The sequence below is a fragment of the Mus musculus genome, chromosome 15 (assembly GCF_000001635.26).
Source record: "Mus musculus strain C57BL/6J chromosome 15, GRCm38.p6 C57BL/6J".
Lineage (NCBI taxonomy): Eukaryota > Metazoa > Chordata > Mammalia > Rodentia > Muridae > Mus > Mus musculus.
Genome location: NC_000081.6, coordinates 103,530,253 through 103,549,501, shown reverse-complemented (window position 1 = coordinate 103,549,501; position 19,249 = coordinate 103,530,253). Strand labels below are relative to the sequence as shown.

Here is a 19,249-nt window from a genome sequence, read left to right as displayed (position 1 = left end):
TGTGTGTGTGTGTGTGTGTGTGTGTGTGTGTGTGTGTAGATGCCCAGGGTCTATATATGCATACATGTGTACATGTGGTAAGCCAACTGATCAACCTCAGATATCATTCTTTAGGATCTGTCCAACCATCTTGTTTTTTGAGACAGGATATCTCTCTGGGACACGGGGCCTACTTATTTTGCTGGCTGGCTGGCCAGTGAGCACAGGGATCCATCCACCTGTTTCATCTTCCCCAGCAATGAAATTACGTGTGCACCACCACACCTGGCCTCTTACATAGGTTCTGGCGGTCAAATTCACATCTTCATGATGGCTCAACAAGCACTTTACCACTGACTGAGTGATCTCCCCAGGCCCCCTTAAGTTGTTCTCTTCGGTTAATTTGCTCACAGCAATAAGAAAAGTAACTTAATACAGGCAGATTACGATTTGTTCCCTTGACAGATAAGGAATCTATCTTCCTGTCTTTTCTAAACCTTCCAACCACCTGCGCTGAGAAAAAGGTGAGAGCTGGAGAAGCTATGTTGGGACACACAGTGGGAGAGAAAAATTTGAAATTGTATGACAGCATAAATTAGAGTTGATGGATTTTTTTTAATGAAAACACAAAGTTCAGAGCTTAGGGAGGTGGGCAGATCTGAGAGAAGTTAAGGGAGGAGTCAAAGTGGATAGTTAAAATACATAGTATGAAATTCTCAACAAATTAAAAATATTTTAAACGATTCATAAAATAGAAAGTCCTGAGCTTTCTGGAGATGTCATCTTACTCTTGTCCTACTTCTAGACTTCTTGTGCTATGGTATGATGACTCCACTGCTACCACTGAACTTCATATTCTTGTGCACCTCATATTCCTATTTTACTATCACCACTCCATCCCCAAGCTACACACTGAGGGATCAATGATTCCTCCCTTTCTCCCAGTTCCACACCAGTGTTTGTCACCTAACCTAATGCTGGTACTTCTACTTTTCCTCTTCTGATCCACCCTCCATTCAGTATTGGACAGGTTGTCTTCTCAAAGAGCATATAAGATCCTATCAGCCAGCCTGCTGATTATAAAGTGCTGCCCACTTGTAGTTTAGATTATGTAAACAAGACAGGCATGATCTGTCTCCCAGCCTCCTCTGTTTCCACTCTCCTCAGAAATAGATTCTACCTCTTCCGGTGTCCTTTGTGGGCTTTGAGAAAGACACATCAGCATCTTTCCAGCTCAAGTCTCCTGTCCATATAATTATTTTTAATTATTTTTTATTTTATGTGTATAGGTGTTCCCTGAATGTACGTCTGTGCATCATGTGCATGCAGTGCCCTTAGAGGCCAAAAGAGGGCATTGTGTGTACCCTGAGACTGAGTTATAGATAATTGTGAACTTGTAGATGCTGGGGATTGAATTCAGATCCTGAAGGAAGAGCAACCAGTGCTCTTAATTGCTAAGTCTATTGCCAGCCTCATAAGTGGTGTTGATGGTATGATGGTAAGCATATGCCTTCCGGAACATTCTCACTGCTGTTTGCATAGCTGCCACCCTCTCCTCCTTCCAGGCTCAGCTCAAATGCTCTGCTCTTGGAGAAAGCCTCCTGGGCTACCTGACTCTTCTTCGACTCACATGTTGCTTTTGTCGCCACACACTTATCAACCACCCCTAAACTTGCTGTGTTTCAAAGTCATCTCATTTGTATATTTGCTTACTAGGTTGTACATGTTTTACCACAAAAAAACAAAAACAAAATCTCTATTCCATGGAACCTGGGAACTAACCAATTGTTCCTACTCACTACTTTCCCCCTGCACCTTGAATCGTGATTATATGGCGCAGATGGAATTCAATGGATTAGTTAGAATTGAATTCTTGAGCGAAATGAATAAGTGGATAGATGGGTGATGAATCGGCCGTTCCTTTCCCAGCAAACAAGGAACAGAAAGAGACTCTAAGTGTCCATTAGCTCAACAGTGATAAGGAAGGGATTAGGTTCTCTCCTTTGGTGAAAGTGACCATAAAGAAAGATGGCAGATAAGGGCCTCTTACGGTGGCTGGGAAGAAAAGGACACTGGGAAGGATTGAGAAGGCCTCTGTGCTCCACTCAAGCTTCTGAAGGGTTAGAGGAAAGATGAGGAAAAAGAAAGCTGCCTGCCCAGAGACTGCAGTATCTGAAGTCCAGCCACAGTAAGAAAGCCTGAAGTCATGGTTCAGTAGGGCTTCTCAATGTTTCTGTATATGGGGTGGATTCAGGGTTTTGTAAAGGCATGCAGTCTTCCCCCTCTTCCAAACTTTTGTTATAGAGTACAGAGTTCCAGCATGTGGGGCAGAAGGAAGAATGGGACACCCCCCACAGACCTGCACTATAGCAGGCTCTTCCCTAATGGGAGACAGGACAACCATTTATTCATATGGCCTGGCTCTGGGCTCTCCTGGTTTCTGGAGCCCTCTCCTTTAGTGGATTCAGGATCTTTCACTCGTCCACCATAGTTTTAGAACCACTCAGGATCCCAAAGCAGGATCCAAGTTAGAAGGAGCTACCCTCCTTCCTCCGTCACTCAGCTTCTGCTTCAGCACTTCCAGCTAGAGGTCTCTTCAACACAGGCAAGATGCTCCAGGCTGTGGTAGCTCCAGTGAGCAAGTCCCCTCTGAGCCATGCTGAATCTCCTCTCTTCTTCTAACTTGTATCACTTCAGTCTTAGGAAAGCACAGAAGATTTGGTTTGAAATATCTGAAGGTAATTATCTCTTTAATAATGAGTGTTCCATTTGGCAAACTGTTAATAGGAAAGGAACAGTGCTGAGAATTTTGTGGGCCTTATCTCATGTGATACCTGCAATAATGCCAGGATATAGGAATTATTATTCCCATTCAACAGATAAAGAGATGGGCTCAGAAAAGCAAATCGCCAGCCCAAGGTCACTCAGTTACTAGAAGAATTAGGATTGTCCCAGGGCCAATCTGACTCCATGAAAGGTCTACACTCATCCCATTCATTAAAACTCAGCCTCCTGAAGCTGAGTCTCCTTCTGTGCTCAATAAACATCATATCTAAGTGTCTCTGCTCTGGGATTCTTAAGTTCAAATCCCCCATGGTAATATCCAAATCCAATAAAACCCTTTCACCATAGAGCCTCAGATCCTCTCCCTGGTATTGGAAAATGATCTCTTCCCACAGCTTTCAAGCTGTATCCCAGTCTCCCACAAACCCTCAACACAGCTCCAGCAGCCCCAGGCATCTGTCTCCCCTTTTCCACCTTCCTTACTATGGCTCATTTTCCTCATCTCCCCGTACTCCCTCAATCCATCTCCCTCTTATTCTCACATTCTTCTTCTCTCAAACCCTACTCATTTGAAAAAGAGAAAGAAAAGGAAGGAAGGAAGGAAGGAAGGAAGGAAACTCCAATTTGTTCTCCTTTGAAAACTTAAGCAGTTCCTTTAGCTGCTCTGTCCTCGGTGTTCTCAGACCTCTTTTTTCTTTCGACCATGACACAACATTTGCTGCTGCAGATCTCATTGCCTGTAGATTCTCAGGACTCCCTCCCCAGACTGGATTCACCAGGGCTGTGAGGGTGGCTTCCACCTCTGCACCCCTCACAATATGGGTGCTAAGTAAGCAGCTGTCAGTGTCAGATGTGAACTGATTCACTTTAGATACTTCAAGTCGAAGAAGTATGTTAGACTTCAGAAATCCAGGGAACCCTCTGAGACTCCAAAAGAGTTGAGCCTACACCCACCCCCTGGGGCACCTGGTTTCCTGAGACTGGATAAAACAAATCCCCCTACTAACAGAGGGAAATCTAGCCAGCTACCAAGGGTTGGAGAAGTTGTGGCTCTTAGAGGAGAATCTACAGCCATCACTTTACTAAACCAGCACAATCCATAACTACATTTGAATTAAATAATCCTTTTACCATCAGACAAGTGTAGTTCCCACCCCTCATCCGTGAACTGCTCTCTGTAACAGACAAAGACCATTGTAGAAAATCCCAATTGATTAAAATGTGGAGTTGTGGAGCCGAACCCTAACTTACACAACACATTTCCTATAGCTAAGGTTCATGGTACATTTTGGAAGGGAGAGGGCACAGAAGTCTTTTAAGAGCCTGAGAAACAAAACTCTGCTGTGAGACTGTGTCGCCTACAGATGTTACACCCTTGAAGTCTCATCAACATGGCTGCCTAAACAAAGGCCTTGTTGATTCTGGGCCTGCAGTGAGGCAGGGCATATAAGCAGGAGTATGTTGACAGGAAACAAAGGAAACTGTAATAGAAGGGGCCAAAGCAAGATGGAGCCCCCAAGGGCATGTCACAGGGACCTACCTTGACCAGGCCTCACCTTCCCACTTTCATCCTTTCTCAAGAGTATTGTACTGGCTAGTTTTGTGTCAACTTGACATAGGCTGGGGTTATCACAGAGAAAGGAGCTTCAGTTGGGGAAATGCTTCCATGAGATCCAGCTGTGGGGTATTTTCTCAATTAGTGATCAAGGGGGAAAGGCCCCTTGTGGGTGGGACCATCTCCGGGCTGGCAGTCTTGGGTTCTATAAGAGAGCAGGCTGAGCAAGCCAGGAGAAGCAAGCCAGCAAGGAACATCCCTCCATGGCCTCTGCATCAGCTCCTGCTTCCTGACCTTCTTGAGTTCAAGTCCTGACTTCCTTTAGTGATAAACAGCAATGTGGAAATATAAGCTGAATAAACCCTTTCCTCCCCAACTTGCTTCTTGGTCATGATGTTTGTGCAGGAATAGAAACCCTAACTAAGACAAGTATATTCAAATATTTTTAGACTTATGTGTATGGGTGTTGAGGTTTGGTCTTTTGCTATCTATTGTAACGTTAAGTGTGAGGCCCCAAGCCCTGGTTGTCCCAGATAGAATTCAAAGTACACCTTGGCCCCAACTTATTTCCAGTTGGTAAATAAAAATGCCAACAGCCAATATCTGGGCAGAAGAGACATAGGTGGGGTTTAGGTTTGTGGAGGGCTTGGGGTCAGAGGAGAACAATGAGGAGAAGAGACATGCAAAAGCAGAAGGAGGAGAAGCCGCATTGTTAGAAGTCAAGAGAATGCATCCCTGAGGGCCAATTGGAGTCAGGAGCAATCAAAATGAAACATTATCAATAGGAAAGTAAATCCTAGTAGCATAGAAACTAGGCAGCTGCCCAGCTATTGTACTGTTTACGGCTTATTGTAAATATAGAGGTTGTGTGTGGCTTTTATCCAAGAATAAAATGGTATAAGATGGGGTAGAAATTCTGTGCCGGGACTAAATCATTTCTACAACATATAGGTATTTGGCTACCTATGTGTCTGTGCACAACACACATGCCTAATTCCCACAGAAGCCAGAGGAAGGGATCATCCCTTGGAACTGAAGTTACAGATGACAGTAAGCTGCTCTGTGGATGCTGGGAATCAAACCTAGGTCCTCCGTAGGAGCAACAGGTGCTCTTAAGTGCTGAGCAATCTCTTCAGGCCCTCTGTTCACATTTTGAACACATCAGTGGATTAAATTATTGGTTAGTTTGGAGACCCCTCACAGACACACCCTGATGTGTTCACAACCCAGCCAAGAAAACAATCTAGATCAACTATCACAGGCAGCAAACTGCTATAGAAGAGACGTCAAAGAAAGGACCCAAATAATCACATGGAGAGATACAGGGACTATTAAAAAACTAGATCCCAGGTACCTCAACCAGATCAAGACTCTTGGAGTAGAGTGGAGTGTCTCAGTAAGAAGAGAGAGGCATTTGTGAGAAAGAACAGCATTCCAGCCCCATCCCTTTCCTCACCCCTTACCCTAAATCTCATGGGACACTGGTACCTGTTTTCCCCAGAACTGAATATGTAGACCCTGAGAAAAGCATGTACTGGAGCCTGGGTGCTAACAGAAGCTTAGAAGAGGAGCATTAAGGAACTGCAGCCTGGAAAACAGCTACTGGCTCTCAGAGTTTGTCTGGCATGGTGAGAATGAGACTGGGCTTCTGGTAGAGGGGCACAGGGCTCCTCATAGGTCTGTCTCAGGCCCATTTCAATGGAGCTGCCTCATGGGACAAAGGGATCCTGGCCTCTTTGAAACCTGAGACCTAGCCCAAGCCCACCAGGGTTCTGAGCACTTCTGGGGACAGAATAGAAGCCCAGAGTCACTAGCCTCCTGGGCCATCCTGAGCACAGGTACAGTATATAAGATGGCTGTCCAGATACTGGCTAGCCCATGTCCTGTCAGGGCTTCCCTTCGCTGTGCCAGGCTTAATGCATGTTCTCTGTAGAACCTCAGAAAGGCAACTGAGTCACTGATGTTGTCCTTGCTTGAGTGTCCAGGTGAAGTTGCCTTGAATTTAAGGTGGGCTATGTCCCTATAAGAGGAGAGGACATATAGAGACACACAGGAGGAAAGCAGGCACATAAAGATAGTTGCAGTAACTGAAGCTATGCTGTCGTAAGTCAAGAACATCTGGAAGTAGCTGGAAAAGGTAGGAAGTACTCTTCTCTGGTGCCAGGTTCTTCTGACACCTTGACCTGAAACCTCTAGACTCCAGAACTGGGGATGAATTCCCACCCTTGTAAGCCTCCCTCCCCCAGCTAGTTGTACATTGTCACAAATACTCTAGGAAACCATGGAGTCAGGTCCCTTCAGCCACAGCAGTGATGGATGGCAAGCCCTTGGAAAAAATGCAGAGCTGGACTAGGGCTCAGAGCTCTCCAACAAGCTATAACTTTCAAATGACCCCTCTTACAGCCACTCTCCCCTGCAGAGAGCCCCAGGAGGAAAGCTGGCATCTGCTCCCCCAGCCACCTACAACAACACACCAGAACCCAGGGGTGCCTTGGCCTCCCTACTCCTGGTAACCTACCCTCATTCTATCCTGTGGCTAGGGAATTTTCCATCATCCCACCTCTAAGTCAAAGTCATTAGATTTAATCATTAACAGGGTTTGTGTTAATTAGTAGGGTAGGATGATCACCCATGCTGATGAGGACACAGCTGGACACTAAGAACAGCTGATCTGACAAGCATGGGGAGAAGCAGAACCTAACTTAAAAGAGTCAGGAATGTCCTCCTGACATCCTCCCTCTGAATTCTGAAAGCATCAATAGCCCCTTCCTCTGTCCTGCTTTGGCAAGCAGGAAATAGATGTAACCCATTTGGGGACTCCATCAGTCCAATCCTTTCTATGTAACAGGATTGCCTGTTGTTAAGCCAGTTTTAACGCTGAGGAAATTGAGAGTTTGAAAAGCTAAGCAACTTATTTAAGGTCACAGACACTAAAGGATGGAGCTAGCATTTGAGCCCAGGTAAACCTTCAAGCTGAAGGGACCTAAGTATGGAGGAAAAAAGCACAGAAGCCCAAGATCATGCTAGCCTCTCTTTCTCTCTCTCTCTCTCTCTCTCTCTCTCTCTCTCTCTCTCTCTCTCTCTCTCTCTCTGTGTGTGTGTGTGTGTGTGTGTGTGTGTGTGTGTCCTAGGAGTTACAACATCTTGTCCCTCTGCTTTTATGACACTCCAGACTGATAGTAGTGGCCACCCACCACCAGCTGGCACTTAGGCTGACTGAAAGAGGTCCAGAGACAGACAGATAGTGAATCTGTTTTGAATTCCACTGTACCTGCAGCTCTTAGTATAGTACCTGGCAGGTATACATCTTTGTTGAAAGGATCAATTCAACCTGTAAGAAGGTTGTGGTTAATCGCTACCTCTTGGTTGGTCTTCTAATGAAGACCATCTGGGCACCCATGTATTTCAGGAAGTCATCTAGGTCATGCTCTGCCATTGGCCTCTAGCTTTCTGCAGCAAGGGCACTGACATGATGCCAGTCCCTAGGTCAAGTGCTTCTGGTCTCTAACCTGAGAATTTGAATGGCTGCTCCTAAGTGTCTTCTACCTCAATCAGTGTTCACCATGGTTAGTGGAACAGTAAAGCACTTTGAAAGAGAATGAGTTGAATGAGCAGTGCCAGCACCATTCCCAAGGGCACCTGAGACAGACTGCCACCAGTGCCTGGCAGAACTGCAGTGACAGGGCTTTTCCACAGGCAAGTGGGCCTTCACAAGCTCCCTCTTGCAGCTCATCACAGAGACCATGCATCCATGCCAATGGGACTTTTGTACCTCCAATAGGTTCTAGAAATATCTCCAGATATCTAATATCTTTAGATGTGGGAAGCCTGCAGAATCACAGTCTCCAGAATGGTACCCACTACTCTTCTCCAACATTCCTACTTCACAGGACTAGATTCTTAACAACTCTGGATTTTTCCAAAAGAGCAAAGTCACTCCATAGGTCAGAAGCCATGGTGAGGATGTTCAGAGTATAGGCCACAAGCTCTGAAGTGGTTCCAAAAGAGGTTCTAGAAAGGTTTAAGAAACAGCAGCACCTAGCATGAGCACATGGCTTCCCAAGAAACCATGCAGATGGGCTTGTTGCTCCTTTGGGGGTGAAAAGCAGCTGCTAGCCTTCCTTCTGCAGAACTGTACAAGCAAGTGTGTACAAACAACTGTGTGGACAAGTGTGCAAGCACCATGCACTCCACCCCCCCCCCAGGAGTGCACTTTGCTGCCTGACCAAGCCAAAGTGTCTGGAAGCTGAAGGCAAGGTCCTTCCCTCTCACCCTGACCCTGTGACTTCCTGGCTGAGGCTTGCTCACCTTAGACCGAACATTAGAACAGGAAGCTATCTGCAGGCTGCCTTGACTCCCAAAAGGGAGCAGAGTGATCCCAGAGCCACCCAGGGCACTGGTAGCAGAGGAAGGTTTTGAACTTGACCTCCCAAATTCCAGCCTAGGTGGCTCCATTTCTCTACAGCACCCTGGTTGACCACCACCACCCCACACACACACACACACACACACACACACACACACAGGCTTAGTTGTGGGGATTGGTGAAATTAACACTGAAGTTAATGGAGCAAGGAGGGTAGATCAGCAAAAACAAGGTGCAGTCCATTAACCTGGAAGACTACAAACAGCAGGGAGAGTGGATCATTAGGTAATGGCATCACCAAGTCACATCCCTATAACTTTAAATATTCATAAGCCATAAGGGTGCCCTAGAGTAGTTATGGCTCTGCCACCTGGGCTGCAGCAGAGGGGTGACCACTTGGCCACTGCTCACATAGACACATTTGAAAAGGGAAAGAAACAGGTTCACTCTTACTCTCCAGGCAGGCACAGGCCTCTGCAACTCTCCAGACCTGTGTATGCAATCCTCTCTGCTTCCCACATGCGTAACAGGTGCTCACAGCTACTCACTCAGCTCAGGGCATAAATAAAGGTCAAAACGACATGCACACACCATCACAGTCACCCCTCCACTTGGCCTGCAAAAGCTGTGCTGGGGCCCATTCCACCTCCCACCTGCCAGTCAGCCCTTTATCCTTGTGCCAGGTAGTTATCTTTCCACGGGCTCTCTTCTCTAACCACCACCTCTCCCAACCCACTATATTCAACCACCACTCCTCTCCAGCTGCTCTCAAGACCCCTCTTTTCATCTCCCCTAAGTATCTCTTGGCCCCCACCTAGCCTGGAACTTTCAGATCAAGGAAAGTCAGAATCTGGGGGGTTGAGAAGGGAATCCCAGGGCTGAAATTTGAGAGAAATAAAGGAACATGGAAGAAATCTAAGCAAACTGGACTACCCCATAATAGTGGAATCTCATAACAGCCCAAATAGAGAAGCCTTCAAGCTGGAATTCTACATGAAACAAGCCAGTATTCCCCCCAGCACTACCTTAGATGTGGCCTGCCTCTGTGTCAGGTCCCTTGCTCCACGGATCCTCAGCTATGAAACATGGAAATTCTAACACTACAAAGAAGATGGGGGCTGAGCTCCTGAATCAGGGGTGGGGACTGTCCCTTCAGGTCATCCAGGCCTGGCCAAGAGGATAGAGAATGTCCCTCTCTAGAAGCACTATGCCCCTAAGTGTATGTGTGGGAGGGAGAAGCAAAGAGAAGGAAAATAATGGCCCAGCCCTAAGACACCGTCTGCCCTGTCTCCCATATTATTGATTCATCACCTCTCCGTGCACATTGCACTGGGATGTGGGTAAACAGACATTGGGATCCAGGGACACTGAACATTTTCCCTACTATCCAAACAGAGCAAAAAGGCTGGGAGAAGCATTCCCAGAGTCCCATTACTTCAACAGCAAATGGAGGAGCAACTGGCTATAGAACCTTCAGGGCTGCTGAGTGGCTGCAACCTGGCCTTGCCCTGGAGAAAGCTGAGCCTGTCTGCTGTGTAAAAGGATCCCTAGGGGAGGAAGGGGGTGAGGGTGGGGCTATTTTTGGAGGGAAGAGGGGAAGGGGCCATGGAAAACACACCAGAGAACTCCAGACTGAGGTTTAAAGCTGCCCCCTAGAGTGGGGGATGACCAAGGCCCCATTCCCCTGGAGCCAAGCTTAAACCTAGATAGACCCTGCCCTCTGTTCAGTTTAAGACTACAAAGAAACTGATCTCCCCGTACTTCCATACCCCCCCTTCAGCACTATAGGCCTTCTCCTTCTCTATCTCAGTTCCACTGTGCCTCCTGAATACATTAGGAACCCTTCCACCTCTCCAGCACCCACCTCTCTCTGTCTAGTGACCCTAACCCTAGTACAGAGCACTTCAGTTCCTATGAATATCCTGTCGCCTTCACTGGTTAGTACCGAGTGGCATGTTGATCCCATACCAACCCAGTAAGTTCTTCTAGTAGTCTAACTTCCATGCCAATAGTCACGACAGAGCAGGGCAGAGCATTTTCATTGTCCTGCCAACAGTGAAAGTGGACACCAGCCATCTGTAAACAGGCCACCCCGGTGGGGTGTCCTCCACTCCCCATCCCCATCCCTGTAATCCCCTTAAAGGCCTTTCACCTACTTTGCAGCTCACAATGTAGCAAGCAGAAAGTGAAATCTATTTCACAAGCAGGATTGGCTTTCACCTCCATGGCTTCTTCTTTACCCTAAATGGCCCTCTCCCCAAGCCCTTGGTCCACTCACACTCCAAAGAGTCTTACTCTGCCGACTCTCTGAGAGCTTCCCCTCTTCTCTCTCTTGTCCAGGAGTGTTCCCTGAACAGTAGCCAAAGCTCGCACCTGCCCTCAAAGTTTTCACATCCACTCTAGTAATTGGCCTCAAGGGGAAGTTCCCTCCCAGTCTAACTTTAATCCCTCCTGCTGTGTACCTAAATCTCCTTTCAATCTTTTCTCTTTGTGAAATCTCCTTTAGATCATAAACATAATCTACCTCTGGAGCTGTGTCCTTTCTTTTTTCCAGACCATGAAACCTGCACCAGCTTGAAGAAGTTCTTGATAAAACCTTTCCACACCCACCCCCTGCCCAGAATTCTAAAATACCTGGATGCCGGCCCGCGGGTGGTCTAGGACAGCGACCAACCGGGGTCTGGATCCTTAGCTTGAGGGGCGGCGACCTGCACAGCCGCCAGCACAGCCACGACGGGGTTAAGGCTCGGGACTGGGGGAGGAGGGGGCCGGGAGGGACGGTGACGAGCCAATCCGCAACAACACAGTCCCCAAGCGGAGCGGGGCGCGCCGAGCCAGGAGCTGCAAGCCGAGCGCCGGGCTGGGGCCAGGGCCGGAGCGCAACAGAGAGGGAGCGCGCCCGCCCCAGCCCGAGGTCCGCCGCTGCCTGACCGGGAGCCATGGAGCCCGACAACAGCCCACGGAAGATCCAGTTTACGGTCCCGCTGCTGGAGCCTCACCTGGACCCGGAGGCGGCGGAGCAGGTACAGGCAGGGCGGGGCAGCAGGACTCGGCGAAGGACTGGGGACCTGGCCGTGAGACTTGAATCCCTGCCTTGCCCCAGCGCGGCACCACACCTCTTCAGGAACGCACTCGCCCAGTTTATGGGGGTCTCCATACCCTCCCCCAACAGCGAGGCCACACCTCGGTCACCAGTATGGGTCCCTGTGGCGGGTGTCTCCAAGAGCATCGTTCACTCCCAGCCCAGCCATAGGGACACGACCCCTCCTCCCTCACTGGCGACCTTACAGCCCCTCACACCCAGTCAACCCCCAGAGTTTCCCGGCTAAGTGGCATTGGTAAGCTGAAGGGTACTGCCGGGAGGATGTTGCGGGCGGGGGGCGGCGAGTGAGCAGAAGAGACAGCTCTCCTCCCCTCCGTGTCATCTGGAGGCTGAGTGTGGCACCCAAAGGGATGAGAACAGCTATGGAGGAGTTTTAGAGCAAGGACGGGGGAGGGTGGAGGGGTCTGCAAGCTGATGTTCCCTTCTGCAAGTCAGAGCACGTGGGACCTGGGTATAACTCTGCCCTATGGAGTAGGGAGTGGGGGTGAGATGCGGGGCGCAGCGCGGCGATCTGGAGCGTCTGGGCCTGGGGTCCAAGCTTAGCCACGAGCAAGCCACCAAGAAAGCTTGGCTCATCGGGTGGGAGTGCAGGGCCCTGGCCCAGCCTCCTGGCCTGGCCTATTTTTAGCTCTGAGCAGCCTGGCAGAGGCGGCAGTGTGTGAGTGAGCAGTGTGTGTCAGCGTCAGTGAGCGTATGGAAGGGGCTACTATCTGCAGCCTGCCTTCTTTTGCATTCCCTGGATTGTGAAGACCATCCCTCCCCAAGAGCATCCAGCTCCCCAGGACTCCTGCCCCCAGCCACTCACTGTCAAGCTCTCCACCTGAAAGAATCAGACCTCTGGGGATGAGCAGGAGAAAAAGGTTTCCACATTGCTAGAGCCGATTCATAGAATTGGGTGTGGATGAAAAGGGACCCAGCAGGTGTACACTTTGAAACTTCTACTTCTCAGATCCAGGGAGGAGCAGGTACCCAGCTTCTCCTCTCCCTACCTGGGGACCAAGGGGCTGGAGAGGGAGTTTGAGACCTCACACACATGAGATGAGGAGAATGAAGACTGTTTCTATGGACTATGCCTATGCCCAGAAACAGCAGATTGGCTCAGACGACTTTTGAAACAGGAAAGCAGGCCCAGAAGTGGAGACTGTGGGAGCCAGAGGTTCTGAGATCTGCCTCCCAATGGCAGACAGGACCTGACACCTGCTTCTGTTTGGTGTCAAAGGGGTTTGAAGGGGCTGGTGAGATGGCTCAGTGGGTTAGAGCACCCGACTGCTCTTCCGAAGGTCCAGAGTTCAAATCCCAGCAACCACATGGTGGCTCACAACCATCCGTAACAAGATCTGACTCCCTCTTCTGGAGTGTCTGAAGACAGCTACAGTGTACTTACATATAATAAATAAATAAATCTAAAAAAAAAAAAAAAAAGGGGGTTTGAAGGAGGGCTGGCCAGCTGGTTTACAGAGCTGGGGACAAGGGAACACAAGAGGGCACATGACAGTGTTGGGGAGTCAAAGTGAGAGAAAAGCTGGGACTCTGTCTGCTCTTTTCTAGTCTTCAGAAATCTGTCTCCTGGCTCTGAAAGTTTGCCCCGGTTCTTCCTGCTGTTACCAAGTATGTAGGCAAAAGCACCAAACATAGCAGGAGCTCCTACCCCAACTTCCATGGGGTGGAAGTGGGAGGGTGAAGAAAAAGTGGGAAGCTAAGTGTACAGCAGAGTGTGGGGACAGCCCTCCTCCACAACCTTCAGATGTCCTTGAGAGCTAGGTTAGGTAGGGGCAGAAACAGAAAAGAGCCATCTCTCTTGGGATCCAGGGAGTCTCCTCCTGCCTCCTGCCTCCTGCCTCCTGCCTCCTGCCTCCTGCCTCCTGCCTCCTGCCTCCTGCCTCCTGCCTCCTGCCTCAACACCACAATTCTCAAAGACTCAGAGTGCTTCAAATCCCTGTCTGGGGTTGGGGGTTGGGGGAGTCTGTTAAGTAAGGTAAGTAAGAGTCTGTCCAACCTCAGAGCCCTGCTGACCTTTGGTCATGGGCTCCTTGGGTTCCCAATACAGGTACTGCATCAAGTCACTGATACCCCTTCCACAGTCTCAGTCACTTCCACTACTCTCCAGTGGCAACCCCACCCCCACCAAAACAGAAAGAAAGTAAGGGATCAAAGGGATGGTCCCACTCCCACATACACGAAGCATCTTGTACCAGGAGCAGCCAGAGACAATTCACATTCAGTATTCACACACACACACACACACACAGAGGTCTGGCTCTGCTGGGACCTTGAAATGTCACTAAAAGCAGATGCCACTAGTTTTCCCTGAAGCAAGAAGTCACTCTGTTCCATACATGCTGTTTCTTTCTTTGGAAAGAGCCCCCTCTCTGGCTCAAACAGTCCTTCCTACTATTCCCACTTTCTAGGTATCTTGTCACCTCCAGCCACCACTGCCAATGCTGATGATGACAAGAGACAAATATGAACAGATCTAAATCTGATCCGTTGCGTCCTCACTGGACCCTGCTTCCCCAGGACTGCTAGCTTTATCTACCCACAGCCCTGAGAGAACAGCAGGAGCTCTACCCATGTGATGCCTCTCTCTTCCAAACCTTCCCCAGAAAAGGAAAAACTACACATCCTAAGAGTCTATAGGATTCAGCAACAATCAGCTTAATAGATAGCAGGACAGGAAGAAAAGCCAGCAGCAGGAGGGGGGCATTCAGTTGGAACTCATGCCACCGGTCTGCTTTATATGATCATTTCCCCTGGGGCTGGCCAGGATTCTACCTCCTCAAGTCCTGTTCACCATTAGGACCACTTCCCCTATTCCTGGCCAATTAAAAAGCCATTGTGTCCAAGGCTAGTGAAACCTTAGAGTATTGAGGGACCGTGGTGGCCAGGGGAATGGTGCACTCAGCCCTTCCTTCATGGTGGATGAACCTGAGGGAGGCCTTCTGAAGACAGGTATGAGCCCACAAAGGGTTAATGTCTGCTTCAGGGGTGGACTGGAGTCTGAGGGAAAGCCCTCTGATCTCTCATGTTATTTCTGACCATTGATCCAGGATGGACAGAAATCAATGCACAGAGTGGACAGAGTTTCCGAAAGGAGAGCTGGGGAGGACAAGGAGAGGATGAAGAGACAGTACAAGGAAGGGACTGTGTAGTTTCTTGTGTCCCCAAGAGCAGCTCACCCCTGAAGAAGGGAATGGGCCAATGGAACTCCAGAGTAACCAGTAACTTTTGGGGGGATGTGCAGAATCGGACTGGGGGGGGGTATTCCTAGCGAACTTGACCTCTTATTCTTCCTCCCCTAACCCAGATTCGGAGGCGCCGCCCCACCCCTGCCACACTTGTGCTGACCAGTGATCAGTCCTCCCCAGGTAACCCCTTGTAAGAGGGGATGGGTGCTAGAGAGATAGGGCAGACCTCAGTAGTAGAGATTTCCCCGTGCTGACTCAGCAAGATTTATTTTGCTTTTACAAACATGGAAATCTGCTAGGCGGGGAGGGGACAACCTGATTCCTAAGCCCCCAGGCATCAGGATGGTCAATTTAGTGCAGGTTGCTGTGACAACAGCCTTGTAGTTTTCTCCAGCAACTAAGATGTCTGCTATTTCCACTCCAAATGCAGTAGTGACAGCTGTGAGGGGGAGAGATTGTCTCCATCATCTAGCATCAGGTCCCCAGAGGGTGAGGTTAGAAACAGCTCAGGGAGCAGCTAGAATTCTGGTCACCAGACTCCCCACCAGGGTCTGAGGACACAAGGTCTTAGAGAATGTCAGAGGAGCTTGGTAAGTGTAAAAAAGTGACCAGGCTAGTCTGAAATCGGGCCAAAGTCTCCAGCTCTCCCCACCCCAACTTTCATAAATGGTGCACATCTATGGACCCTGACCAGAATGAGTTTGCTATTCTCTCTCAGGGAGCCCTGCTCCTGTGAAGGCTCAGCTCTGGTCTGGGGGTAAAAGAATGACTAGAAGGGAAAAGAGACCTGGATGCTGCAGAGGAGGAAACAAAAACAAAAACAAAAACGCCGAAGGGCCACACATTTGCCTTCACAGTCTTCAGAGCCTGAGGCCAGGATGCAGGCTTAGGCTGGTCAGAGGGTCCACTCTGTTTTGACAAAGCCAAGCCACAGTACAGGGGGATCTGCTGTGTACCTTCTTCTTAAGAACTCGGGTCTTGAGGAAACTTTTGGGTTTCCTGCTCTTATCACTGTTTTTCCCCTACTTCCCCCAGAAATAGATGAAGACCGGATCCCCAACTCACTTCTCAAGGTGAGCTGGCCCCTACCATTCAGCCCAGGCCTCAAAAGCCAAACCCTCATCCTCCAGATCTGGGGTGTAGCTCGGTAAAGAGAGCACCACTTAGCATATACAGACCCAGAGCACCCATGAACCCAAAACAAAAGCCTTGTACCTCACCAGTAGGACCTTTGATGTCCTCTTCTATGCACCCCAAAAAATGCATGCCCCCCTGCCATCATACACTGTCTCCAAGCTCACCCTGTTGGAAACAAGAATTTCCTCTCGCTCCTAAAACCCACCTGCCCTAATCTCTAATCCAAAATCATGCCAAAGCAGAAAAGGGTGGGAAGAGCTGGCACCCATCCAGACTCTGTGTCCTTCACAGTCCACCTTGTCAATGTCTCCACGGCAACGGAAGAAGATGACAAGGACCACACCCACCATGAAAGGTTTGGCATCCCCTTCCCAATTTCTCATCTGGCTGAAAGTGGAGAGTAGATCTAGTAACCCTTTGCAGGGAGTCAATGGGAGGTTACTGGGTCTGCCTTTATTTGAGTGGAGTTATTGCGATGTGAAGAAGGCTCCTGTAGCTTGAGGAAGCTGGTCCCTAGACCAAACCAGAATACCACCTCCTCACTATGACAGAGAAATAGTACATGTAACCTCATCAGCACAGCTCATGCAAGGTACTATATTCCCTGAGTCCAAATTGAGGCTTCTCTCCTGCCTCTAAGGAGAGACCACAGGTCCTAGTGCATTAGGAGTGTCTTCTGCACTGAAAGGCTCTTCCCCTCTGTTTGCCTTTGAAAAGACATTATGCTCCTGCTTTCATCTCTCCTTATTGCCCAGCAAATGTTCCTCCTAATTTAGAGCCCAGTTCTGGGAAATTAAAGCACCCAGCAACATGCACAGACCCAATGGTGGGACTAGTGAATTTAGGAGACCTCTCACAGGAGATTTTAGGCAGTTATATCCAATGTTTCCTCCCTTTCTCTCTGCCTCCAGAGCTCCAGACGATGGTTGAACATCACCTAGGGCAACAGAAGCAAGGGGAAGAACCTGAGGGAGCCACTGAGAGCACAGGGAACCAGGAGTCCTGCCCACCTGGGATCCCAGACACAGGCTCGGCGTCAAGGCCAGATACCCCCGGGACAGCACAAAGTATGTACAATCCTGGGAGGGTAACAGAATGCAGTTCCCCAGCCTTGCAGGAAGACAGCTTTACCCACTGGGGTATAGGGAGGAATCACAGCCTGAGAGGGTGGAATAATAGCTAAAAGCCCAGTCAAGGACATGGGTGTATTCCATACAGCATGATTTGACTCACTTTGTCTAATTGTAGTTACCACCTTAGACCCCAGAGATCCTGCCCTGGCTGGAAAAGGAGGGAAACCCCATCAGACTTAGATCAGTACTTGACCCTGTATGGGAGCCAGGGCTACAGTTCTGCCTTCACCGCTGGCCACTTTACCAGCAGGGCTGGCGTCTATTTTGCTGGAGTTGTTTTGGAGTCTTCCAATGAGTGTGGCTCAACACCTGACACATACAAAGCCTGCCATACAAGGAATGTGGTGCTGGTGGTGCTAATCCACAGCCACATTCCCTTCTCCCAGATGCGTTCCAGAATTCAGACCATTTCCAATTGTGTGAAAGTGATATAGTACACACATTTCCTGTTACATAACACACCCAGCAGAGCATCCTGTAATTAAGCACACTCTTTTCCTACAATCCAGTGTCTAACTGGGATAGGTAACATCACTTGAGTTTAAACTCTAATTTTTTTTTATTTATTTACATATTTAGTTAGTGAGTTTTTAGGGTTTGGGGGGTTCGTTTTGTTTTATTTTTACTTTTTAATCTCTGGTTACAGGGGGAAAATAGTGAAGCTATCATAATAACTGTGATCAGAAAAACCCCAGACGGCAAGGTAGATCTGCTCCCAATGGGTCTTGGGCCCATTCTCAGCAGCTGCACACCTTTATAAGGGTTGCCTCTCCCTCCATGGCCCACTTTCCCTCCCTAGAGTCTGCAGAATCCAACCCCAAGACTCAGGAGCAGTGTGGTGTGGAGCCCAGAACAGAGGATTCTTCAGCCCACATGCTACCACTGGATTCCCAGGGAGCCAGCTTGGTAAGCCCCTTGGCCTAGACTTTGGGGCCTTCAGGAGAGCAGGCTGTATGGGTTAGTATTTGAAGCAAACGTGTAGACAAAGAAGCAGCTTTATTTATTCACTAAAAAGTTAGCCTTTGTGCTAAGAGACTCCCTCTGACAAAGAGAGGAGGGATTAGGTGACTGCGGAGAGGATCAAACGGAGAGTTTGTTGTGTAGACCTTCTGGAACAGGTGATGGAAATAGAGCATAGACTTAATTTTATTTTTTAATAAGGGGCAGTTGGAACCAAAGTACTGTGGGCCTAGAAGAGATGGGGCTCGGACTGAGATCCACAGCAGGACAGAAGGTGAATAGCTGGGCTGGCCAGGAAGAAGGATGAATCTATGGCCCTCAGTCACCTCCCCTTTCCTCCCCCAAAACAGGTCTGACAGAAGTTGGTATCCGGGGATCACCACTGCAGTGTGGAAATTCATGGACACTGGATGTTTCTTAATCTCTTGTTTTTAAAAAGTGATAAATTTGGTGTTAGGTCCTTGGAGCTTTTCTTCTTTCCAGCCCGGGGATCCCTTCCTCCTTCAGCTCTTGTCTGCACCCCACTGCCCCCACCCTCAGGACCGATTAAGGAAGGAAATAGCAAACTGACAAAAGCCTAGCCTCCACTAGCAAAATAGAAAAATAGACGTCTGGAAGTAGGAGGTCGCCTCAAGGTTTTCCTTTGTTACTGTGGAAAGCTCTGCCCACAGAGCAGGTTAGCCTACTTGGGAGACTGCTGCTCTAAAGCGGGTACCCAGACCAGTGAGGGTTTGCCAAAGCGCCATCTGCTGGACATAAAGGGGAAGTGCATCTTGTCCCTAGCTCCCTGAGAAACCTCCAATTCTGTGGCCACTGTTCCTTGTACAAACCTGACACAAAGACTGTCAGAAAACACTGTGGCTAGAAACCCAAAGGGCCACCTCTCCCATTGTCCTACATCCTAAGGTCAGAGCAAGACTAACACCATGCACAAATAGAGAAATGGTCTGTGATCCTAGCCAGGCTTCTGCTGCTGATTCTGATTTTCCCAAAGAATTAAAGCGATGAAGGGAGAAGACAAGATTCTTTCACCCCCTTTTCTTCATC

The 19,249-nt window shown here is 48.9% G+C and overlaps 1 protein-coding gene across 2 annotated transcripts; it reads left to right on the top strand.

The window, feature by feature from the left end:
- Window positions 1-11,474: 11,474 nt before the first annotated feature.
- On the top strand, window positions 11,475-19,223 carry Ppp1r1a (protein phosphatase 1, regulatory inhibitor subunit 1A). 2 transcript variants are annotated; one of them, XR_001781557.2, is made up of 7 exons: window positions 11,475-11,707; window positions 15,092-15,152; window positions 16,008-16,045; window positions 16,401-16,464; window positions 17,021-17,176; window positions 17,889-18,148; window positions 18,553-18,825. XR_001781557.2 is itself a non-coding variant. In NM_021391.3 (7 exons), the coding sequence occupies exons 1-7, from the start codon at window positions 11,624-11,626 to the stop codon at window positions 18,556-18,558; spliced, it is 516 nt and encodes a 171-aa protein (NP_067366.1). In that variant the 5' UTR covers window positions 11,510-11,623; the 3' UTR covers window positions 18,559-19,223. The 2 variants fall into 2 exon arrangements, 1 of the variants encoding a protein (NP_067366.1); NM_021391.3 differs by having other exon boundaries at window positions 11,510-11,707; window positions 18,042-18,148; window positions 18,553-19,223.
- Window positions 19,224-19,249: the final 26 nt, after the last annotated feature.